Source organism: Phyllobates terribilis, unplaced genomic scaffold (genome assembly GCF_046119375.1).
Source record: "Phyllobates terribilis strain yellow unplaced genomic scaffold, ASM4611937v1 Scaffold_3__8_contigs__length_932513732, whole genome shotgun sequence".
In the NCBI taxonomy this organism is placed as follows: Eukaryota; Metazoa; Chordata; class Amphibia; order Anura; family Dendrobatidae; genus Phyllobates; species Phyllobates terribilis.
In genome coordinates, this window is record NW_027362763.1 from 318,492,177 (window position 1) to 318,518,161 (window position 25,985).

The window sequence follows — 25,985 nt, forward strand, 5'->3', positions numbered from 1 at the left end:
CACTCCTATTGGGGGTATTTGTGGATGGCACACTCCTATTGGGGGTATTTGTGGATGCCACACTCCTATTGGGGGTATTTGTGGATGGCACACTCCTATTGGGGGTATTTGTGGATGGCACACTCCTATTGGGGTACTTGTGGCTGGCACACTGTTGGGGGGACGTGTATTATGGCATACAGACTTTACATGGCAGCTACACCTCATAGATCAGTTGTCTGACATCCAATGTGGATGGAGACCAGAACTCCCAGCTACGGTGCCCCCGTCCTGCCATGCGCTCACTGTAGTATAAGGACACAGCCCCCCCCCCCCTACTTGTAAGCGTCCACTGCCCTGTGCGCCCGAGCGATGTGGAACCTTTGTGTCGGTACAGGGGGGGCTGTTTCCATTGGCACCACCTTTTGTTCCTGTGTGACTACATTTTCCTTCCGTAGTTTCCTGTGTAGATCGCATGTGGATGTCATGGGGAAAAAGAAGGCAACAAGTGGGCTGGGGAGAGCTCTGATGAAGGACCGAGCACAGAGCCAGCGGGGGCTGCGAGGGAAAGACTCGTGGGTGAGTACACTGGTGCCGCCATCTCTATCCCCTCCCGAGCTTACGCTGGTGGACATGGGCTCTAAGACAGCACAGCTCCGGCCGTGGGCGCCCACTGCAATGTCTGGGGAGCACTGGATTTGTCAGGGTGACGTGGGGCAGTGCCATCCACCTCAGTGCACAGGTGCGGCTGGCAGCGCAGGGCAACACACAGGTGCGGCTGGCAGCGCAGGGCGACACGCTCAGGTGCGGCTGGCAGCGCAGGGCGACACGCTCAGGTGCGGCTGGCAGCGCAGGGCGACACGCTCAGGTGCGGCTGGCAGCGCAGGGCGACACGCTCAGGTGCGGCTGGCAGCGCAGGGCGACACGCTCAGGTGCGGCTGGCAGCGCAGGGCGACACGCTCAGGTGCGGCTGGCAGCGCAGGGCGACACGCTCAGGTGCGGCTGGCAGCGCAGGGCGACACGCTCAGGTGCGGCTGGCAGCGCAGGGCGACACGCTCAGGTGCGGCTGGCAGCGCAGGGCGACACGCTCAGGTGCGGCTGGCAGCGCAGGGCGACACGCTCAGGTGCGGCTGGCAGCGCAGGGCGACACGCTCAGGTGCGGCTGGCAGCGCAGGGCGACACGCTCAGGTGCGGCTGGCAGCGCAGGGCGACACGCGCAGGTGCGGCTGGCTGCGCAGGGCGACACGCGCAGGTGCGGCTGGCTGCGCAGGGCGACACACCTGCCGCTAGCACCTATCAGGGGAGCAGAGTGTGTCCTGTATGGGCGTGTGTAAATGATCAATGCCATGCCACCTTGTTACATGCATAGAAGCAGGGATGGCATTATTACATCTTCTCCTGCTTGTGATGTTGACAAGCTTTACAAAGTTGATGGGTCTCTTTGTAACAGAGTGATCGTCCAGCAAAGACCACGCTGATGCAAAAGGAGCCCATACTGCAGAGCTCACTCGGCCGACAGCTTTTCTCCTTACTCTTGTGAACGTTCGTACCAGCATTCATGGAGAAAAGCTGCCGTTGCGGGGGTCCCTGCCGTCACAGGTGTCTGTCAGTGGCTCTCACCAGGGTGGTTAGTGGGGAATAAGCTGCTGCTGGACTCCGTCATGAGGAAGCTTCTTATGACCCAGGGATTCTCTCTTCTCGCCGCTCTGACCCTGCGCTGGACGTGATATTCTGTCCGTTTTCCCTGGAATCTTTTAAGATTTTTTTTCTGGGCTCTGAGCTGTAGCGCTACCTAAACATGTCAAAGCCCAACTTTTCTTAAAATTCACAGAAAACAGTTTGACTCAGGAAACATTAGTTCTTCTTTAACCCTTCTGCTCTCTAATTCTTGTCTGCAGCTGCACACCAGTGAACTCAATGATGGCTATGACTGGGGCCGGCTGAACCTGCAATCTGTGACAGAACAAAGCTCTATCGATGACTTTCTTGCTACAGCAGAGCTGGCAGGAACAGAGTTTGCTGCAGGCAAGGAGGATAATTATCACTTTTTTGTGAATGTAATTCTTGTTCTATATGGATAGCGTGCACATGATGACTATAATAGCTGTAAGAAGTTTTCCGCTTTCAACTTTTTTAACATTTAACTCTTCATGAGTGTGTGAAAAATAATGAAATGATCTGTTACTCCCCCTCCCCGAATTGTCCAGTGATTGTGTACAAGCTACAGCATAATGTCACGTTAATAGCGCTGCACCCAATCACTGAGCTCAGCGGCTCTTCTGATTTAGATGGCACGATCTTCTCAGCTTAATGATTAGCTGCAGCACCACAGATGTGATGTCACATCACAGCAAGTAACAGATTATTTTTAAAGCTGCCATGTAAAATTCATCAAAATAAAAATTAAAAAGGGAAATCCAGGGCGCAGTATTTATGAATTGCAAATGGTTTTACTTGGATAATATTAAGTGTGAGCTTATTGAGTACCCTTAGTTTACTGGGGGTAGCCAGGAGTTTCTCTATTTTGGCCAGGGCTGTGCAGTCAGTAAGGCAAACCTCCGACTCCATGACTCCAAACTCCACAGCCCTGCCAGGAGGAGCCTCACTACTAAGCGTGTACATAAAGTGCAGCATAGATTCATCTCAACTAAAAGCCGAGATCCTTAGATCAGGAGCAGAACAGACATTTATAGGACGTTTCATAACTTTCCCAAATTCTTATGAAAAAATTTACAACACATCCTGCATTGAACAACTGTACCCAATGTATTATATATTTTCGGAGTCGGTCCATTTTATACCGACTCAACGAAAATCGACTCCTCAGCCCTCATCTTGGCAGCATGAATGTTACTCTAGTCTGCACCATTTTTGGTATTAAAAATACAGAATAACCAGATGTATAAAATTCATCATCACAAGGGTCCACAGAGCATTAGTGACGACCACTGGTACCTTTCCTAATACCTACTGTACAGCAGAGCTTGTCTTATGGTGGCAGTCAGCAGCAGGGGAAGGACTGGTGTGAGTGTCCTGTTCCATATCACATCATGTTGTCAGCAGAGCAGTAAAGATAACCTGGAGGAAGAAAGACTCAGACGCACATGGTCAGGGTTGCCAAATAAGTAAGAAGTTGCCAGTGCTGGAGGCCACTGAATACTGGTTTTAGCTTTTGGATGAAGTGTTTGTTGAAGTTTAGAGAGCTATTAAAGGGAGTCTGTCACCCCAAATGCCAAAAAAAACCTTCTAAAAATCATACTAGATGTATACAGTTTCACTTAATAGTTGCTGAAAAATCTAGTTTTATTTATTATGCAAATGAGGGCGCTTTGGTGTATCCTTGCGATTGCCTATCTCTTGCTGCACCATTAAACCCTGCTATTTGCATACTAAAGCCAGTCCCTTGATTGACAGTGCTCCATTGAGAAGAGTGAACGCTGTCTGTGCTTGCGCTCTGACACTTGAGGAGTACAGCGGTGCACTACCAAGTATCAGTGCGACTCCTGGTTTTTACCTGTCTGTCGCCACCGCTTAAGCGGCTTTAGTGATCAGAAGGGGCATGAAGCACATGCTGTCTGCTCACATGTCACATTGCCCTCTACGTCTCAATGAAGCCACTCGCTCACTACACTTCAGGTAGAAGCCCAAGAGGGGCAGGAACCAGGGGTCTGAGTGCGCCCACTGCTACATGGTGTGCGCCCGCACAGAGACTTGGAGCATGCGGCTGTCTGAGTGCACTGCCAACAAACTTATTTTAGGCAGCATTCACGCTTACCAAGGAAGTGCTGTCAATCAACATTAGGAAAGGAACTGGCTTTCATATGCAAATAGAAGAGTGTTATGGGGCACCAAGGCTTAGGCCACGCCAAGGGGGCACCCAAGCATCCTCATTTGCATATTAAATAAAAGTATTTTTTTCAGCAAATAGTAAGTAAATTCTATATGCCTGGTGTGAATTTTATAGGGGCTACATCTCCTATATAAACGTTTAATTGGCATTGTTTGGAGGTAACAGACTCCTTTTTTTAAAATGCTTTTCTAAAAAAATTGTGAAAACTCAAAAAGGAAATAGTTTGTTTTTTTTTTAGTTAATTTACAACTACTTATATAAGATCTGTCTTGCTTTCTTACTGTAGAGAAACTCAATATAAAGTTTGTCCCGGCTGAAGCCAGGACAGGATTGCTGACATCAGAGGAATCTAACAGAATCCATAAACTTCATGAAGAAAATGAGCAGTTTTTGTGCATCCCCCGGAGGTAAGAATATGCAGTCTTGTTTACATTCTGTGTTGCTATGTATCCTCCATAATTCTTCTTCTTATGTTCTTGTATATCATGGGCTCTTAGAAGCGCCATCATCATATCTTTCTCATTGCTTGCAGACCACACTGGGACAGAAATACCAGCGCTGAGGTTCTGAAGCAGTCTGAGAGAGAGAACTTTTTGGAGTGGAGGCGTCAGCTCGCTAAGTAAATCCTTACCTAATGCAGTGTGTGATTTGGGCTTTTGTATAATGTATCATAGATAAGTAGATTTTATTTTTCCTTTTTATTAGACTTGAAGAAGAAAAGAAATTGATACTTACACCATTCGAACGTAATCTAGATTTCTGGCGTCAGCTCTGGAGAGTCATAGAAAGGAGGTAAATGATAAAGGGCACTTATTAGTACTTGCAGGGAACTGAATATGCTTAGAATTGATATATGGTACATTATCTGTAGTTATTTGGTCTCTACATTCTGCAACAAACAAAATTTTAGGAAATGTAAAGAGGTAATGATAACCAATGTCACATATAGGGTGCCTTGTTTGGGAGGATGCCGCAAGTACTTCTTGATTTTCATTTTAAGAACCATACAATTGAGTTCTGTAAATGGCTCACACTTTTTTTTTTTTCAGTGACTTAGTTGTACAGATTGTGGATGGCAGAAATCCATTGTTATTCAGATGCCAGGATTTGGTAAGTTTAAAAACATGGAAAAGGATTCCTCAAAGCATCACTCTTATGTTTAGTTATAAGCATTTACTGAGCCCTCATAATAAATATTAGTAAAGGTTTTAACTTGTATTCTGTTCACGGACTTGTCATATGTTTCAGCAGTTTGTTTCTATTTTCTAATATGTGATATATTAACATCATCATCATCATCATCATCATCATCATCATGTGAGTGGTGAAAGAGAAAGACTTCTCCCCAAAGTTACAAAGGTTAAGGCATGTTGGATTCAGACATGCTTTACCTTTTTTTTTTTTTGTTGTTGTTACATACAGTACAGACCAAAAGTTTGGACACACCTCATTTAAAGATTTTTCTGTATTTTCATGACTTTGAAAATTGTACATTCACACTGAAGGCATCAAAACTATGAAACATGTGGAATTATATACTTAACAACAAAGTGTGAAACTACTGAAAATATGTCTTATATTCTAGGTTCTTCAAAGTAGCCACCTTTTGCTTTGATGACTGCTTTGCACACTCTTGGCATTCTCTTGATGAGCTTCAAGAGGTAGTCACCGGAAATGGTTTTCACTTCACAGGTGTGCCCTGTCAGGTTTAATAAGTGGGATTTCTTACCTTATAAATGGGGTTGGGACCACCAGTTGTGTTGTGCAGAACTCTGGTGGATACACAGCTGGTAGTCCTACTGAATAGACTGTTAGCTGCTTTTTTCTTGCCATAATACAAATTCTAAGTAAAGAAAAACAAGTGGCTATCATTACTTTAAGAAATGAAGGTCCGTCAGTCCGAAAAATTGGGCAAACTTTGAAAGTGTCCCCAAGTGCAGTTGCAAAAACCATCAAGTGCTACAAAGAAACTGGCTCACATGAGGACCGCCCCAGGAAAGGAAGACCAAGAGTCACCTCTGCTTCTGAGGATAAGTTTATCCGAGTCACCAGCCTCAGAAATCGCAGGTTAACAGCAGCTCAGATTAGAGACCAGGTCAATGCCACACAGAGTTCTAGCAGCAGACACATCTCTTCAACAACTGTTAAGAGGAGACTTTGTGCAGCAGGCCTTCATGGTAAAATAGCTGCTAGGAAACCACTGCTAAGGACAGGCAACAAGCAGAAGAGTCTTGTTTGGGCTAAAGAACACAAGGAATGGACATTAGACCAGTGGAAATCTGTGCTTTGGTCTGATGAGTCCAAGTTTGAGATCTTTGGTTCCAACCACCGTGTCTTTGTGCGACACAGAAAAGGTGAACGGATGGACTCTACATGCCTGGTTCCCACCGTGAAGCATGGAGGAGGAACTGTGATGGTGTGGAGGTGCTTTGCTGGTGACACTGTTGGGGATTTATTCAAAATTGAAGGCATACTGAACCAGCATAGCTACCACAGCATCTTGCAGCGGCATGCTGTTCCATCCGGTTTGCGTTTAGTTGGACCATCATTTATTTTTCAACAGGACAATGACCCCAAACACACCTCCAGGCTGTGTAAGGGCTATTTGACCAAGAAGGAGAGTGATGGGGCACTACGCCAGATGACCTGGCCTCCACAGTCACCAGACCTGAACCCAATCGAGATGGTTTGGGGTGAGCTGGACTGCAGAGTGAAAGCAAAAGGGTCAACAAGTGCTAAGCATCTCTGGGAACTCCTTCAAGATTGTTGGATGACCATTTCCGGTGACTACCTCTTGAAGCTCATCAAGAGAATGCCAAGAGTGTGCAAAGCAGTCATCAAAGCAAAAGGTGGCTACTTTGAAGAACCTAGAATATAAGACATATTTTCAGTAGTTTCACACTTTGTTGTTAAGTATATAATTCCACATGTGTTAATTCATAGTTTTGATGCCTTCAGTGTGAATGTACACTTTCCATAGTCATGAAAATGCAGAAAAATCTTTAAATGAGAAGGTGTGTCCAAACTTTTGGTCTGTACTGTATGTCCATAAATTTGGTGTATAGGATTGCTTGAAAAATCATCCATTTATTGTTCCATCATCAAGATTCTGTTGCATCTATGAGCCTTTCCATGATTGTACTTAAAGGGGTTGTGCAGTGAAAACAGGATAACTTGCTGACCGCACCAATTCGCATTACAAAAATGTCATGACAGGTTGGATTCCTTGCCGCCACTTCATTAATTTTCTGTGGGGCTGCCGGAAAAAGCCGAGTGCAGCACTCTTTAGGAAAGGACTAGAGCAGCGTCCGAGCATGTGCCTTCCAATTGGTGCGGGTCCTAGCTCTTGGAGCAACGCCGATCAACTACAGTAGTTATCACTTATCCAGCGGATAGGTGATGACCTTTTTTTTTTTTTTTTTCCCCTGAACAGCCACTTTAATCCAATTTGATGTAACATTAAGGGCTCATTCAGACATCTGATTTTTCCACGTATGAGAAAAGCGGACTGATTATTCTGATTAGACTCTGATCAAAGTGTGTTGTACGAGTGTCTTTTAATTTCTCCACGTATGAGAAAACTGAAAGAAAAAATTTATCCACCTTACATTCTGACAGCCCCAGAAAATCAGATATCATCCAAGTGTGGTCCGATATTGTCACAGATCCATTAACTTGCATTGCTGATTTTGATCTGACACTCGGATCAAAATCGGACATGTCTCCGTGATTTTCCACTGACCTCTCTGTCCAAGACATGTGAATGTCTCCATTGACTATTGCAGGCACGAGTGCTATCTGTGAAAATCTCTGATGGCACTCATATTCAAAAATCTGAATGAGGCCTAAGAAGGAGAAAAAGAAACTATGCTTGGACAGGCTGAGGAAGATGAAGGGTGGCGATACATGTAGCTGTTTCTTTGTCATTCACAGGAGAAAAGGAAAAAAAATGTTCATCATTTAACTCCCTTTTCTTCTCCCCTTTACTGGTATTTATCCAGTGTGTTAATTCACACTTCTCTTATTGCTGGTACTGCTCATGTGATATTTGAGTTTAGACTGTTATTCTCATTGTGGCACATTGATTTTGTGCATGTTTATAATTTGTTTTTTTTTCTCTAATAACCCCCCACTACAGCACACCGGAGGATGTAACTCCACCCTAATAGGGACAGGAAATATCAAGAGGTTTAAATAGCCCCTCCCACATCCTCCCTCCAGTGTTATTTCCTGTTCCTATCAGGGATGAAGAGGTCATCCCCGGTGTGCTGGGCCGGCAACAGGCACTGGGCAGAAAACTACAAGCCGGGCAGCGGAGGATCGAGCGGTCTACCTCTCCTCCTCACATGCGCTGCTCCCGTCTCCTCTGGATTCAGGACTCCCTCCTCCAGTCCGCGCCTTTGGGCAAAGCCTGCCGGATGTTCTTGCCGGAGGTCTCTCTGAGCTTTCCAGCCCATCTCCTCCTCCTCTTCTCCCCCGTTGGATATGCGGGCGATGCCGGTCTCCGGGATGTGGAGCGCACGCTGCTGCACCAGAAGTGACGCTGGGCGGTGGATGATGATGTCACTTCCCGCGGTTATGCGTTGCGCGGTGGAACGCAGCAGGCTCAGTGGGGGGAAAAGCAGCGATGCCGCCGGTGATCACACCTGTCTTCACCTCGACACCGGGGGAGGAGCCCTCTCATCAGAGGGAGGCGCTGGTCCAGTCACCCATAAAGGAGCCCTGGACAGAAAGACATCTGCAGGTAGGACAAAACCATGTCTGTTGAAGTGTCTTCTCGCTCTGCATCTGTAGAGCCCAGCGCCGGTGCGGTTCCAGTAAGTATGGCACTGGTAGTCCATCCCCCAGATGCAGGTAATAGTGATTATAGCTCCCTTTCCCTTCTCTCCTCTCTTATAGGGGGACAAGGAACCTGCATCTGGAGACAAAGCTAAACCGTCAATCAGATGTCCCATCTGTACAAAAAAGCGATCGTCCTCCCATAGAAAGCCCCTATTCAAGGACTGTACGGAGAAAATTATCAGGCAGGAACAACCTTCCTTAATGGAAGAGATAAAGGGGATTGTGCATCAAGAAATCAAATCCTCCTTAGCCTCAGACGCTCTCCCTACACCCTCACCTAGTCGGGATACTACATCTGCTTCCCCAGCAGCCAAAAAGAGGAAGATCAGCCCGCCAGAGGGAAGGGAGGAAGACTCTCAAGATGAGATATGTATCTCAGAAGATCTTCCAGAGGAAGGTGAACTGAGTCCAACTCCTGATAACTCTCATCGAGAAAGATATTACTTTCCATTAGATAGCTTGGAAGAACTCCTTACGGCAGTAAGGAGAACTATGGAGGTCGAGTAAGAAAAGGTTCCCCAGACAGTACAAGATCAGATGTTTGGGGGGCTGCGTTCTAGGAAGAAGCTGGTGTTACCTATACACCAGAGTATTAGGGACTTAGTCCTAGAGGAATGGGAGACTCCAGAGAAGAGGTTGAATACCCCTACGGAGTTAAAGGATAGGTTTCCTGTAGACGAGACAGCAGAATGCTGGTCCGAAGTCCCAAGAGTGGATATCCAGATTGCACTAGTGGCAAAGAAGACCACATTGCCCTTTGAAGATTCCTCTCAGCTAAAGGACCCCTTGGAACGCAAGATGGAGGGACTACTCAGGAAGTCCTGGGAGACCTCGGCAGCGCTATTAAGCACCAACGCAGTCTCTACGGGCATAGCTCGATCAATGGCTCGTTGGCTAAATCAACTGGAGGAACACCTAGTCTCGGGCACCCCTAGAGAAGACATCTTAGCATCCCTACTGCTTCTCCAGAAAGCTACGGGGTTTTTAGCAGATGCTTCTGCAGAATCGATGAGAGTGGCGGCAAGAGCAACTGGGTTATCAAACTCCATGAGACGAGCCCTATGGTTAAAATCCTGGAGCGATGATGTGGCATCAAAGATGAAATTGTGTTCCATCCCCTTTAAAGGGAAATACATGTTCGGGCCAGCCCTAGATGATCTTCTCGAGAAAACTTCAGACAAGAAGAAGGCCCTCCCAGAACCTAGATATGTAAGGAAAAGGCCCTTTTGTCCTTCCCAGGAGCAGACCCCTCAATATAGGGGTAAAGGGAAAACAGGTTGGTGAAGCTACCCAAAAGGAAGAGGCGGCAAAAATCTTTTTCTCTCCCAAAATCAACGTCCGAACAAACCATGACGTCAGGACAGTCGAGGGCCGCATCTCGAACTTTCTCCCTCAGAGAGAAATCTGCTCAGACCCATGGGTCTTGAGGGCAGTCAAGTTTGGAGTAAAAATAAGATTTTCCTCCTATCCTCCACAGAGAGTAAAGTTAAAGTGGCTCTCTTCTCAAAGTCTGCAGGCCACCCTGATATCCTGTCTAACAGACCTATTATCCTCCTCAGGGGTGATATCCCTGGTTCCTACAGGGGAGATAAGCAGAGGACATTATTCCAATCTCTTCCTAATAAAAAAAAAAAACATGTCTCGCACCGGATTGTAATCCGATCTAAAACAACTGAATCAGTATATCCACTACCAGAGATTCTAGATGGAATCCATTGGATCGACGGTCCCTCTGATAGGACAGGACCATGTCATGGCCACAATCGATCTCTAGGATGCATACTACCACATCCCCATACATCCACTTTACAGGATGTTCTTAAGATTCGCAGTGGCTCAGGGGGAACAGATAGTCCACTACCAGTTCAATGTTCTCCCATTCAGGATATCATCACCCCCACGAATATTTACAAAGGTCATGGCAGAAGTAATGGCTTATATCAGGGGTCAGAATGTTTCAATAGTACCGTACCTCGACGACCTGTTATTAATGGGCCCCTCAGTACCATTGCGCCAAGAGCATATACAGTTGACCACTCAGATTCTATCTTCCCTCGGCTGGTTAGTGAACTACAAAAAATCGGATATGGTTCCCTCCATGACAGAAACATTTTTAGTAGTACTATTGGATTCCCACAGCCAGATGTCGTTTCTACCCAAACAAAAACAGGTCATGCTAAAAGCAAAGATCAATGTCCTAAGAAGCAGGAGATGGGTATCGTTGAGATATGCCATGTTGGTCCTCGGATCTATGACATCCTGTATCCAGATGGTGGCCTGGGCTCTGGCACATACCAGAACTTTATCGACCCACATCCTTATGAATTGGGACAGATCTCCACGGTCTCTGAACAGGAGAATCCCTATACCACCACGGGTAAAAATCTCTCTATTCTGGTGGCTGAGCATGAAGAATCTAATCAGAGGAGTACCATGGATCCAGAATCTACTAGTAACCATAAGAGTGGATGCCAGTGGGAAGGGATAGGGAGCCATAGTCTCCCAGGAGCTATTCCAGGGTATATGGTTCAAGGAGGTGAACCAGCGCTCATCAAATTTCAGAGAATTAATAGCCATAGAGGAAGTCCTCAGAGCAGCAGAGCCTCTGGTCCAGAAAAGCCACATACAGATATTTTCAGACAGTATTACTACAGTAGCCCACCTTCGTCATCAGGGGGGGGCACAAGAAACGAAAGCTTAAAAGCAGTCTCTGCGAGAATATTTTCCTGGGCCGAAGAACATCTTCTATCCCTGTCGGCTCTTCATATCAAAGGTTCAGTCAACGTCCAGGCCGATTTCTTAAGCAGAACAAAGATTCATCCAGGAGAGTGGAGTCTAAACCCAGACGTCTTCCAGATGTTAATCGAAATATGGGGCTATCCAGAGGTAGATCTCTTCTCCGGACACCAGAACGCGAAGGTACCTCAATATTTCTCCCTGGATCCAAACGACCCTTGCATGGGCGTCGACGCATTCGCTCACCAATGGAAATTCAAACTAGCATATGCCTTTCCCCCACTACCTATCCTTTCAAAAACCTTGTAAAAGATAAGGACCGAAGGGACCAGAGTATTCCTAGTGGCTCCTCTCTGGCCAAAAAGAAGTTTGTTCGGTACGTTAACCAGTCTGAGTGTGGAGAGCCCTCTAATCCTTCCTCCCATCAGAGATCTTTTTCTCCTTAGACCGATTCACCATCTGGACCCTGAGAGGCTACACCTGGCTGCTTGGCTTCTGAATTCCTGATATTAAAGACAAGAGGCCTCTCAGACAAAGTCATCAAAACTCTCCAGAAGAGCAGGAAACCTGTAACGAACACCTTTTACCATAATATCTGGAAGACCTTCTTAAAGTGGTGTGCGCCCACTCACCCAGACCCTCATAGAGCCGATGTAGGAAATCCAGAATTTGTGCTACAAGAAGGTCTGGACAAAGGCCTCAGACCTAGTACCCTTAAGGTCCAGGTAGCAGCATGAAGCTCGTTCTTTGATCAAAGCCTAGCTGAACATCAGTGGGTGAAGAGATTTATGACAGCAGCCACCCACATCCACACTAGAGTAACAGACTTGATTTCCCCCCTGGGACCTTAACATTGTCCTGAAGGGGTTAACCCTTCCACTCTTTGAGCTATCAGCCATAAGACTTGACGGGCTGGCCTGGAAAACGGCTTTCCTGGTTGCAATAACTACAGCCTGGAGAGTGTGTGAACTACAGGCCCTTTCGGTCAACGAACCCTACCTGAGCATCCTGGAAGATTGCCTAATTTTCCGACTTGACCCTTCATTTTTACCTAAAGTGGTCTCGAATTTCCACAGATCTCAGGAAATAATTCTTGTATCGTTTTGTAACAACCAAAAAACGAGAGAGAAATGGAGTTCCACACTCTGCATGTTAGTGCAGTACTATTCTCCGATCTTCAGGAAACAGGTTCTTGTCTTTCCTTCCTTCTTCTGTTTGTCCATACAGAAGGTCCAAACAGAGGAAAGAAAGCAGCAAAATCCACAGTAGCCAACTGGATTAAGAGGTGCAATTACGGAGGCTTACCAAATCTAAGATCTGCCTCCTCCGGAAAGGCTCAAGGCCCATTCTACAAGGGTGATATCTGTCTCCTGGGCTCAGAAAGCCAGAGCATCCATCGAACAGATTTACAGAGTTGCTACGTGGCCCTCGATTCATACTTTCTCCAAACACTACAGACTAGATCTAATGTCCGTTGGAGATTTAGCAAATAAAAATTAATTTGAAGCATCTATACTCTTGTGGTCCTTTGTAATAACACTGGAGGAAGGATGTGGGCGGGGCTATTTGAACCTCTTAATATTTCCTGTCCCTATTAGGGTGGAGTTACATCCTCCGGTGTGCTGTCGTGGTGGATTATTAGAAACCGAATTACCGGTAAGTCTAATTCTATTTTTTTTTTTTTTTTTTTTTTTTTTTTTGTGCATTACTAAATAAAAATATTACATTTTGGGATGTGCCTGTCCAAGCCTAGTTTCTTTTCTCTTTCTTATTGCTGGCTCTTTACTATGCAGTGGGCACTCCCTACTATTTTGGTGGTGCTAGTTACCTCCGAACTAATCCAATTTGATAAAACATATAATAGTACAGTTGCATTAGCAACATGGCAATGTTTTCTTTTTTTTTTTCTTTTTTTTAAAGGAGAGATATGTCAAAGAAGTAAATCCACATAAAGAAAATATAATCCTAATAAACAAGGCCGACTTGTTAACTGAAGGCCAGCGGCAGGCCTGGGCGACCTACTTTGAGAAAGAGGGTGTTATGGTCGTGTTCTGGTCTGCACTAGCTGAGGCGCAAAGACTTTCTGAAGATGCCAAAGTAGGTTTATTTTCTTTATTTTTTTTATCGTTTCCTGTATTCATCAGTTTTTTAAAAATGTTGTATTTGTTAATACATTTAAGGACCATATTAGGTTTTGCATAGAAGACAAGTGTTCTAGCCTTTAGATAGCAGTACCAGTTATGCTGCAATACCAGATGCAGACAGCACACAGTCTTGTGGGCTTGGAGGAGAAGCCGACCATTTTCTCTGATTTCATACAACCCTTTAATCTAGTTTATCACTTCCTATGCATCAAAGCCATTCTTCACCTAAAACCTCTTAGGTTATACAGCTTTGTATGTAAAGGCATGTTTCTAAACTAGAGATAAGGAATAAATTCTGTATAGCGGAATCATTCACTTGGGGGGATGCACCCATCAATATTCACAATAGGGTTATGCAGCCCATAACTTTCTCCTGACCGAGGTAAATATAGGTGTCTAGATAAATATGTAAGAAGATAGTCGATGCGTATATATGTATAATGGGCCCCACATAGTCTTCAATACAGAATAGTGGAACGACACATTCCTTCATACAGAATAATGGGCCCCTCAGAGTCCTCCATGCAGCATTATGGGCCCCACATTAAAAAAAAATACAGCGGGTGTGAAATAGAGACGTCAATTGCAGGGGGAGAATGATGGGGGAGGGCCCCGACGGCGACCATCTTCCATCATTGCTTTCAACTGAATCTATATCCAGGATCGGGATACAGTTGAAAATGTGATGCCAGGCAAGGGGACGCTGTGTTGGCTTCGCGGTCGAAATATAATCACCCTAACAGGCCAGATTTGGCCCATGGGCCAAAGTTTTGACTTGTATAATATCAAGTGTTTCTACTTTTATTTTTATCTGTGCATCTATTGTTGTTAGAAGCAGGGCTGCGAAGTCGGAGTCATGGAGTCGGAGCCAATTTTGGTGGCGTCGGAGTCTGTATAAAATGGACAGACTCCAACTCCTAAAATATATAATAAATTGGGTACAGTAGTTCAATGCAGTTTGTGGGGAATATTTTTTCATAAGAATTTGGGAAAGTTATGAAATGTCCTATAAATGTCTGTCCTATTCCTGATCTAAGGGTCTAGACTTTTAGCTGAGATGAATCTGTGCTACAGTAAATTTATCACTTAAACATGAGCCATGTAAGAGGGAGTCGGAGTCGTGGAGTCGGTGTCATGGAAATTGAGGAGTCGGAAGTTTGCCTTACCGACTCCACAGCCCTGGTTAGAAGAAATGATGTATGCTATTAACTGGTTTATTTACTATCTGTGTTTTAATATTAAAATATAATTGCCTCCTCGTGTCTCTGGGACCACGCATAAGGTGAGTTACTGTGAAATTGACTTTCTCAATTGAGTGGACAAACCATAATGAGGGAGATAATCTTACGCAAACAAGGAAGTTGCCTGTAGGTCCTCAGCAAGTTCTGTCTAAGTCCTATGATGACAGCACCATCAGCACTGAGCGCTCGTTGTATAGGAGCGCCTCACCCTTTTGTTTTATACTGGTTTATAGTCTTATTGTAATGTACTCCTCTGTTTCTACATCTCTGAATATAGTGACTTTTGCATATGAGATTTGCTGACTTGGTATCTTCATTTATTTGTGTCACACTTTTTTTTTCTAATAGCAAAGCAAAGATGGAGAGGTTGATGTACAGAGTGACTACACGACTACAGATGAAGAAGACAGTGAGGATGATGAGGATGAAACAGAAACTGCTCCTGACAGGGAATGTGAGGCTAGCGACACAAGTGAGGAGTATGAAGATTGTGAGGATGATGAAGGTTGGCAGACATGCTCCGAAGATGCCGATGGTGAGGAGGAAAGAGTTATACCAGAGCCTGACTCTGAAAGGACTGAACAAAAAGTTGTTAGTAATGAAAGCCACTTGGTGCAGAGAGATGAACTCCTGGAAATCTTCAAATCCATACACACTGGGAAGAGGGTTAAAGTGGAACAAGTCACTGTAGGACTGGTGCGTTGGTATCTTCTTCTTCTCTTTGTTTTTATTGTTGTTGTCTTTGCCTTGCATATACCCTAGTTCCCTGATATATACAAATGTCCACCAGACACACACAAATGGCTTCAGGTGATAGTTGGCACACTGTTCTGTTTCTATGTGCAGCTGTGTGGTTGTATTCTTTAATACCCTCCAACTGTCTGAAGTCAAAAAGTGGCACACTGGATAACACGCCTGGGTTGGCACACTGGATAACGTACCTGGGTTGGCATGCACATGTCTTCAGCAATTTCAGGCCTCTTTCACACCTTCCTTTTCAGCATTTTTTTTCTGTTTTTTTTGCAAGACTAACTGTACTTTTCAGTGCCATCATTAATTTTTTTCTTGCAATGTACTGGAAAACTAAAATCTACATTTTTTTTTTGTCCCCTTAGGAGACTTGAACCTACAATCTACTGACAATCCCAATCTCCAATGAAACCCAGCCAGAGACTGGGCCTCACAGGAGAGCTGTTATGATAGGCACAGAGGTCTTCAGCTGGCCCCTAGCAACCCATCGACTCCTCACAGTTGGGGGGTTAGTAATGGGCATGTGAAAAAACTCCCCACCCCCAAACCATGTGCCATAAATACAATTGACAGCAGCATTTAAGGGTTTAACAGGAGCTCCTGATATAGGCCCTATACAGATGTTAGTGACTTTGGTCAGTGTGTCAGGTATTTACCATCAGTCTCATCATTTTTTTATTTTTTTTTTTCCCTTGTACGCTAAAAAAAAATGATGGAGGTTTCTCCAGCTTTTATCAAATAGTGAGTGAAAAACGGACAGCTCATGGATGGCATCTGTGTACATGCCACATTTTTTTTCACAGACCCATAGATTTCCATTTGTGAGTTTGATCTGTGACTCTGGTCAAAATCAGACATGCCTGTTTTGTGGATCACTCAATTCACGATAATACGTGGACATGTGAACAGCTCCATAGACTATTATAGGTACGAGTGCTATACTTGAATAACGGATGTACAGTTGTGCTCAAAAGTTTACATACCCCGGCAGAATTTTTCCTTTCTCTGCCTTGTTTCAGAGAATATGAATGATAACAAAAAACCTTTTTCTCCACTCATGGTTATTGGTTGGGTGAAGCCATTTATTGTCAAACTACTGTGTTTTCTCTTTTTAAATCTTAATGACAACCAAAAACATCCAAATGATCCTGATCAAAAGTTCACATACCCCAGTTCTTAATACCGTGTATTAACCCCCTCTAATATCAATGACAGCTTGAACTCTTTTGTGGTAGTTGTGGATGAAGTTCTTTAATTTCTCATATGGTAAAGCTGCCCATTCTTCTTGGCAAAAAGCCTCCAGTTCCTGTAAATTCCTGGGCTGTCTAGCATGAACTGCGTGCTTGAGATCTCCCCAGAGTGGCTCAATGATATTGAGGTCAGGAGACTGAGATGGCCACTCCAGAATCTTCACTTTTTTCTGCTTTAGCCAATGACAGGTCGACTTGGCCTTGTGTTTTTACATCGTTGTCATGTTGGAACGTCCAAGTACGTCCCATGCGTGTCTTCTGGGATGATGAGTGCAAATGTGCCTCCAGTATTTGCTGATAATGTGCTGCATTCATCTTTCTTTCAACTTTCACCAAGTTTCCTGTGCCTTTTGTAGCTCACACATCCCCCAAAACATCAGCGATCCACCTCCGTGCTTTACAGTAGGAATGGTGTTCTTTCATCATAGGCCTTGTTGACCTCTCTCCAAATGTAACGTTTATGGTTGTGGCCAAAAAGTTAAATTTTGGTCTCATCACTCCAAATTACCTTGTGCAAGAAGTTTTGAGGCTTGTCTCTGTGCTGTTTGGCATATTGTAGGCGAGATACTTTGTGGCATTTGTGCAGTAATGGCTTTCTTCTGGCTACTCGACCATGCAGCACATTTTTCTTCAAGTGCCTCCTTATTGTGCATCTTGAAACAGCCACACCGCTAGTTTTCAAAGAGTCTTGAATTTCAGCTGATGTTATTTGTGGGTTTTTCTTTGCATCCCGAACAATTTTCCTGGCAGTTTTGGTCGACATTTTTGTTGGTCTACCTGACCGTGGTTTGGTTTTTACAGAGCCCCTGATTTTCCATTTGTTAATCACAGTTTGAATGCTGCAGACCGGCATTATCAATTCCTTGGATATTTTTTTTGTATCCCTTTCCTGTGTTATACAGTTCAACTACCTTTTTCCTGTAGATCCGTTGACAATTCTTTTGCTTTCCCATGACTCGCAATCCAGAAACGTCAGTGGCTGGATGAAAGCTGCAAGAGTCTGTCTATATCCCAGAAACTCACTCAGCTTTTATGCACACACACACTGATTACAAGCAAACAGGTCACAGGTGAGGATGTTCTCTTTAGTAGCCATTCAAACCCATTTGTGTCACATTCTGTGCATGTTATCAGGCCAAAATCACCAGGGTATGTGAACTTTTGATCAGGGTCATTTGGATGTTTTTGGTTGTCATTAAAATTTAAAAAGAGAAAACAAAGTATTTTAACAATAAATGGCTTCACCCACCAATAACCATGAGTGGAGAAAGTGTTTTTTGGTTATTATTCATATTCTCTGAAACAAGGCCAAGAAAGGAAAAATTCTGCCGGGGTATATAAACGTTTGAGCACGGCTGTATGAATGAGCCATAACACTGCCATCAGCTGCCGGGTTTGGGGAGGGTTCAGCTCCTAGCATCATGCATGTATGGTGGGTGTCAGCAAGGGGTTAAAAATGGCCCCAATATAAAATACACTAAAAATCAATATAAAAGGTTTTGTTTATATTAAGTTGAAAAATGTGGTTTTTGTTTTTTAATCAAAATCCTGTGTGTAAAACAAGACCACGGTTTCCTTTTTTATTTCTCAAATAATTCTCCACTTATAGGAAAACACTTGAAAGAGGCCATTGGTAGAGCGTGCTGTGCGTTGAGAAAGCTTCAAGGGCCTAAAGCCATGTTCCTATGACTCTCCCTTTTAATAATAAAATGAAACTCCCATTTAAAAACGCCCACTGGCTCCTATATTGGGTGGAAATAAAGATGCAACATCATGGCTTTTTTTACAAGCTAAAAAGCGCTCGTGATGGAAGCCTAAAACCAATTTTGTGCGGTCTTAAAAAATGTTATGCAATATGAACTCTGCCAGGGCCCTCTCTTCCCTCCTGTATACATGACTGAGTCCATATACAGCTTACTTTCGGCCCTATATTACAGCTGAGTGTATTACATTACATGTTATGGAGAGGTGTTTTGGGCAATAAAGTAGCTTCATCTGAAATTTTTATTTTTTTTCTCCCGTCTTCCTATTATCGGCAGGTCGGTTATCCCAACGTTGGCAAGAGTTCAACAATCAACACTATTCTAGGAAACAAGAAAGTTTCTGTTTCAGCAACTCCAGGCCACACAAAGCACTTTCAGGTAATTTAAAGGGACGGTTCAGTTTAAAGAGGTTGTCTGGTCTTAAACTACAAGTCTGAAGTCACTCTGTGACTGCAGACTTGTGAATCCTCCGAGTGCACGCACTGCGTGGTGTGAGGATTCTCTGTTGCCGGTGCCGGGAACAGCAACCATTTGACCGTAAGTATGCGATATGCATACTCCCGGCCACATTCCAACCAGACTGTTTCCGGCCTCCCTCAATACACTTGCATTGAACGAAGCCTTGCCCATCTATGTGAAATATGGCCAGAAGTATGCATATCATATACTTGCGGTCACATGGCCACCCGCTCCTGGTGCCAGAGAATCCTCACAATGTCAGGATTCACAAGTCTACAGTCACATAGAGCAACTTCAGACTTGTAGTTTAAGACCATTTTAACTCTCCCCAATTGTATTTGTTGAAGTCTTGTTGTTTTTTTTGTTTTTATTAAGGCTCTGACCTATAATGTTCCCTGAAGCCGCACTGAAAAAAACCCCACAATGGTAGCCCAGTGGGTGCTCCCTTTTTTTAATGATGCATGCTGCCTATCCATATAGTAACAGAACATGTGCAGGGTTGTCTAACGGAGGCTACTACTTAGAATTCGCTCATGTCTGCATATATAATCTGCGAGTGCAGTGTGAGAAAAAAATCGCATTGCACTTGCAATAATGTTATTCAATGAGGCAGTGTTCATGTGCGAGTTTTTCCTCACCTGGAATTGTGCTGAGTTAAAAAATTGCAGCATGCTGTGTATGGCCATGTAAATACAAGTCAATGTGAGAAAAAAATTGTACGGCACATAGACCATGAGTGTGCCGTGCAATTTTTTTTATTCACCTATCTTATAGGAAACTTGACATTTCATCAACCAAGTACAGTAAATTCACAGCGTGAACCATCAGAATAGATATATAGCTATATAATTAGCGCAGTGCTTGTGTAGGTTACTGTACATGTATTTAGCTAATAATTAAATAAAAGAAGAAAATAGCATGGGGTCCCCCTTATTTTTATTAACCAACGTAAAGAAAGAAGACCGCTGAGAGCTGTTCTTAAAGCTGGTTTGTGCTCAGTAAACTACATACACTGTAAGGTGGGCGACATTACACTGAGTAAAATGATACCTTGGTTGATGAAATCTGTCCTGTGGTTCTTATGTAATCTTTACTTTCAGTTTGGAGATAATGATATGCTCGTGCGCCGGGGCAGCCTGTGGGGGGCGCTCTGGCTGGTGCTCTGCTTACATACTCATCTGTATGCTCTTATGACAGCTCACTGTGCCTTCACTGACCTGCCTCCTATTTTACCTAAAGCATCTAGTAGTGCGGGGCTAGGTAAAATAGAAGGCAGGTTAGTGAAGGCATAGTGAGCTTGTCATAAGAGCATACAGATGAATATGTAAGTGTGGTGCCCCTGAGGGTTCAGTCGCCACAGAGGTACTGCATCTCACCCAGAGGTGTGGTATCTCACTCTCGGGTAAGGAAGGAGTACAGCTCAGGACCCTAACACCAGCATTCACTACACCACATTTCCGGGGTACAGGGCGAGATTGCTCCTACGGGAGAGCACAGTCCCTTGTCCCTGGCTGGAGTGAGGGGAACCTAGTAAAGGGGAACCATGTAGTGGGTGTGGATGGAGGACGTAGTTAAGGGGAGCACATAGAAGAAAGATATAAAAAGAGACACCATCTTAGATCAGAGTTCAGTTCGGTCCAGTCAGAGGAGGAAGGTGACAGGAGCAGAGGCTCTGTATGAGCTCTGCCCCAGAGGCGGGCCTGGACAGAGAGGCCCAAGTCTGAGAGGAGAAGGAGAGAGGAGAGGGAGCAGGAAGGCTCCAGGAACGGAAGAAGGGACCCTAGGGGTACGGGCCGTGCAGAAGGCCACCTGTACGCCCGCATCTCCCGGGAGGTGGAGTGGTCAGGCTGCATACAGGGTACCGGATCCCTCAACTAGCAAAAGATTGTACATCTTAACTAGAAACCAGAGGCTGCAGTATTTCAAGTCCTGTAGCCACAAGTCCATGCCAGTCTCACCGAGAAGGTAGCCACATAGGACCCAGGGGACGGAACATACGTCGCCCGCCAAGGCCCGCGGGTACTGGATTGGAGTCACTAGGTGTGAGGTGCAGAGAAAAGGCCAGGGAAAGGCACATAGAAAGGGGTCCTGCTAATTGCTCTGGAAATACCTGAGGGTGGACTGAACCCCACTCTGAGTAAGCACAGAACGACGTGGGAAGTTATGATCTGCAGTTATACCTTGGAAAGCAACAACTGTGAGTAAAGACTCTGGGACTGCACTATCTTGTCTCTGTGTTCCTTGCTGCACCATCCTTCACTGCACTACAACGCCCAGCACAACCACCATCATCCACACACTGTGCTGAAGCTAACTCTTCCTGTGGGGAGTTATACTATCATTGCTGCAAAACCACCAGCTTCAGAGGACTGTTCCGCAGCGGCGGCCCCCTTTAGCCGCACTCCACAGGTGGCGTAGTCGGACTCTTTAATAAAACCCATATATAAATTCCCCTTGGATTGACCGCCCTGGGTCACGGGCCTGGTCACCGCCGCAGTGACTACAACCCCCAGCATCTACCGGCCCGGCACCGGGTACCCCACGGCCCAGGGGGCGCGTCATAAGCAGAGCATCGGAGCGCCCCCCCCCCCCACAGGCTACCCGGAAGTACAAGCATATCATTATCTCCAAACTGAAAGTAAAGATGACACAAGAACCACAGGATGGATTTCATCAACCAATGTATCATTTTATTGCCAATATCTATGGCACCTTCCCTGCCTATTAACATCAGCCCGCAGCTGTGTGCTCAGCCTTTGCTGCTTATTAAAAATAGGGGGGGACTCAACTTCATTTTTTTTGGGCCCCCCCCCTTTTTAATTACCAGTAAAGGCAAAGTAGACAACTGTAAGCTGATATTAATAGCCTGGGAAGGTCCATGTTTATTGCCCCCTTCCCAGACTATTTAAGAACAGCTCTGAGCTGTCTGCTTTCCCTCAGCTGGTTAATAAAAATAAGGTGGACCCCGTGCCATTTTTTTTTTTATTCACTATATACAGGTACAGAAAACTACACATGCAAAGTACTGATTATATATCTCACTGACCTATTTCTTTCTATCATCTATATCTGTACATAAGATTGTTTTATTAGTTAGAAAACTAGCTTGAAATGACACAGTAATTCTCTATGTAAAAGCTGATGTTAAAAACGCATTGCATATGGATTGCATTCGCATAGCATACAGAAGCTAGATGAGAAAAAAAACGCATAACACTTCAACTTTTCTGGCTGAGAATCTCAGCTACTTTATAGACGCAGATGTGAGCGAACCCTTAACCTGACTATAGAGGAAATGGTTTGTATTCTGCATTCACTAGGTAACCGAAGAGCTGCCAGTATGCCAGTCGCAAGGACACCAGCAGCAAAATGTTACGCTATTGTGTCACTGAGAAAAGAATGAACACAATTGAAAAGCAGGTCATACATGGTCTAAAGTTTCATTTTCTGTATATTTGTTTCTAGTATTGAAACCAACTTTCTCTATGAGCATTAGTATAAAGTGAACATTCCCTTAAGTTTATGGCTACATGGCCACTTTCCGAATGACATCTGTCGCACAACCAAATTTCACTAGGTGTCACAGCTACAATATACAGCATTACAAGTGAATGGGATCACATTGTGACTCCAAGTCTACTGCAACATCGACAAGTATGTCACAAGAAGTCCAGCTTCATCATTTTGGTTTTTTTGTGACTTCTTTATTGTACTCACAGTACCTTTTGGAATCACAACGCAACCTCATTCACTTGTATTACCTAGCCAACTTGGGCGCACCAGAGGTCATGGCTAAAGACACCGTGTAGCCCCAGCCTTAAGACAGGGGAATGCCACTGACAGTAAAATTGTAAAAAAATAAATAAAAAAAACATTTGTTATCCTTTATAGTAGACAAAGTGTAGTTTACCATTTGCCCCATTTATTCCATATGAGGGCCAGGCACGACTGTCTAATGTCTGTCTAAACTCACAAGGTTTTATTACGGGCAATCTACAAATAATGCAGCAACATCAGCCAGCAGCCTGGCGTTGTGCTTACATTAGTCAGTTGCTAGTTAGACAGTATTACAAAGCACTGCTCTGGTTAGTGCATAGTGACCATGGTGTTAAGCACTTGTCTGGATATACAAGATGGACACGTTTGTAAGGCTAGAGGCCTCCATACATATGAGATAGCTGTCAGATGAAAAAAACGTTCAGCCGACATGTTTCTCTCCTGACTCCCCCATTCTCAGGAACCCTAAGCTTGGCATTTGCCAAACTCCTCTAGCAGCAGTTTGTCTACAAGGAGAACAAAAATATTGGCTATTAGTAGAAATACAACAGGCCGGATCATTGTCTCCCCTGTTATCTTCTGTCACGGGGAAAAAAGGGAGGTCTCCATACACATTAGACTGTCTGGATATGGTTGGTTGTCACATGAGGACTATAATATTTATCTGATTAGTTGTTTTGGTGCCAATGGCTATTTGTGTAGATTGGGAACAAGCATCACTCAGGTATTCATATTGCATCTTCTAATTTCTACATCCTGTTCTCTCCTCCCCTGCAGACGCTGTATGTGGAGCCCGGCCTCTGCCTCTGTGATTGCCCTGGCCTTGTGATGCCATCATTTGTTTCCACAAAAGCTGAGATGATATGCAGCGGCATCCTACCGATCGATCAAATGAGAGACCATGTACCACCAATCTCTCTCATATCCTTCTAAGAAAAGCTATAAATTGACGAATACATATTACAAAAGACGATTACTGTGATGACCTGACACTCAGTCGTAAATACACTCGTCATTTCATATTACCACATTACTCGGATGACTGTAAAGTTGACCTGTCTGCTCTCCTGAGATGTCTTTTTAATGAATATTTCTTTTTAACCCATATAAAAAAATTCTGGAGCATCTTTTCCTACAGCTCTGTATTGTGCTATTCTTTTCGTTACCAATCCCCTTGCAAATGATGCATGCCCCAGCACTGTTTGGACACACGCAACTTAAATGAATTAACAGTGTTTTTTTTTTATCCATTTTTTGGCTTTGGCTTCAAAAATGAAAAACCTGACTGTGAAAATCTTCCCTTACTGCCGTTCTCCGGCTGACTAGTCCAATTTGAGATGTAATGGATCGTATTTAGTGCTTGACCCTTCTATATTCCTTAATTCGCTAACATTGCGCAGCGGATTCCACGATTCGTGGTAGAAGCCATTTATGGAGTAAATATCATTAGGCCTCGGGAGGATGAGGATCAGCACCGTGCGCCCACTTCAGAAGAACTGCTAGCTGCGTATGGGTGTAAGTGATGTACATGGGTCTATGAATTCAGGAATAAACACAAATAAGACCATTTATACAGTGTGCTATGCCTTCACAGAGATTGCATCTTGCTTTTGCAGATATGAGAGGTTTTATGACTGCACATGGGCAACCTGATCAGCCAAGGTCTGCGCGGTACATATTGAAAGACTATGTCAATGTACGTTTTATAGGGGTTTTCTTTTTTTTTTTTTCCTTCTTTCATACATATATAGTTGTGCTGAATCCAAAATCGTGCTTTTCAACAAAGTGGAATATGTAAGTGAAATGCCTTTTCCATTTTAGGGTAAACTTCTGTACTGCCACCCTCCCCCTGGGGTAGATGCTTCAGAGTTTCAGCCTTGTCATTCGCCGTACAGGGAGAAGACTGGGTTAGGCGCCATGGCAGAGGCGAAAGGTCATGGCAGCAAGAAAGTCAGACATATTGAGAATGTGGTGGACAAAACGTTTTTTCATCAGGTACAGTCTTTAAATCCATATTTTACATTACATTTGGTAAATTGTGAATTACAACACGTAGAAGGTATCCCCTTCTATTAACCCTTTAGGGAAGAGCAGGCGGCCGTATAACTCAGAGATTTTAACACCATGCTCGGACTGGCCACGGCTCTACCATCCCGAGTGGGACAGCTGCATACATGCTGTGACGCTCTGGTTGGGAGAGACACCTGCCAGTCTGAGCATTACATTGTGATCCTCTTCCAAGTTATAGGTTTGTCTGACTCTTCCCTTAATTAGTGTCTTATTTTGGCTGCTGCCGATTGATGCAGTTTATTTTCTTGAATAAGTGAATAAAACATGAAATGCATCACTCGGCAGCAGCCACTAAATGAGAAGAGCTGCGGTGTTTCACTTCATACAATGCTTCATCCTTCTGCATTGTTGACTTCATGACTCTGGGACATGTGACTATTACAGACAATCGCAGGCCACATTGTTGGCCCATTACAGCCACTGAATAGCTGGTCAGTCCCATGTCGTGTGTTGGGACGTCATCATTGTAGCAGGTATAGAAAGATGGGGGACTTCCCAGCATCAGAACGAGAGCAGTGAAGGAGCAATATAATGCTTCTCCTTAGCCCATTTAAGGCATTTTGTAAAAACTCTTTACTCAAGACAACCCCTTTAAATCTAGCTGTACCCAAAGATCATGATTTTTGGAATTGTGGTAATTAAAGTAAAGCAAGTGCATATTTCAGTCCTGCTTTGCTTAAAAGATCACGCTATCGCCCTTTAGTTTTATATTGACATAAGTATTTTTCATTTTTACAGGAAAATGTTCGTGCTCTGACCAAAGGTGTGCAGTCCGTAATGGGATACAAGCCTGGCGGTGGTCCTATACCATTAACTACAACCAGCACAGAGACACTTACAGGAAAGCCCTGGAAAAAGCATGGAAACCGAAATAAGAAAGAGAAAGTCCGCAGGCTTAACAAGCACTTGGACGCATGAATGTGAAATCATGGACTGCTGACATTTAGGACAGCGCTGTACATTTTTATTACCACAATTCAATTTTTAATATTCCAATATTCTGTTGTTTAATAGCAGATGTGCAAACCTATTGTGACAATAGCTGGCGTGTGCAATAAACATGGTCGTCATTCCAGGGCTGAATCCTACATTGTTGACAGTCTTGTCTCAGGAGAAAGAGGTGA

At 44.3% G+C, this 25,985-nt stretch overlaps 1 protein-coding gene across 1 annotated transcript; it reads left to right on the forward strand.

Moving 5' to 3' along the window:
• The first annotated feature begins 401 nt into the window (after positions 1–401).
• On the forward strand, positions 402–25,985 carry LSG1 (large 60S subunit nuclear export GTPase 1). Its single transcript, XM_073675049.1, has 14 exons — positions 402–558; positions 1,878–2,004; positions 4,116–4,236; positions 4,362–4,448; positions 4,535–4,621; positions 4,879–4,939; positions 13,328–13,504; positions 15,141–15,488; positions 18,832–18,933; positions 23,569–23,712; positions 24,183–24,306; positions 24,408–24,487; positions 24,613–24,786; positions 25,600–25,985. Exons 1-14 carry the CDS (start codon positions 466–468, stop codon positions 25,777–25,779), a joined length of 1,905 nt encoding a protein of 634 aa, XP_073531150.1. The 5' UTR covers positions 402–465; the 3' UTR covers positions 25,780–25,985.

What these genes read in the sequence shown, in the direction of transcription:
- LSG1 (XM_073675049.1), top strand. Translation starts at nt 466, where the DNA reads ATGGGGAAAAAGAAGGCAACAAGTGGGCTGGGGAGAGCTCTGATGAAG. An exon ending in GACTTTCTGAAGATGCCAAA is followed by an intron (nt 13,505 to 15,140) that starts GTAGGTTTATTT and finishes TTTTTCTAATAG; the next exon opens with CAAAGCAAAGATGGAGAGGT. An exon ending in AACAAGTCACTGTAGGACTG is followed by an intron (nt 15,489 to 18,831) that starts GTGCGTTGGTAT and finishes TATTATCGGCAG; the next exon opens with GTCGGTTATCCCAACGTTGG.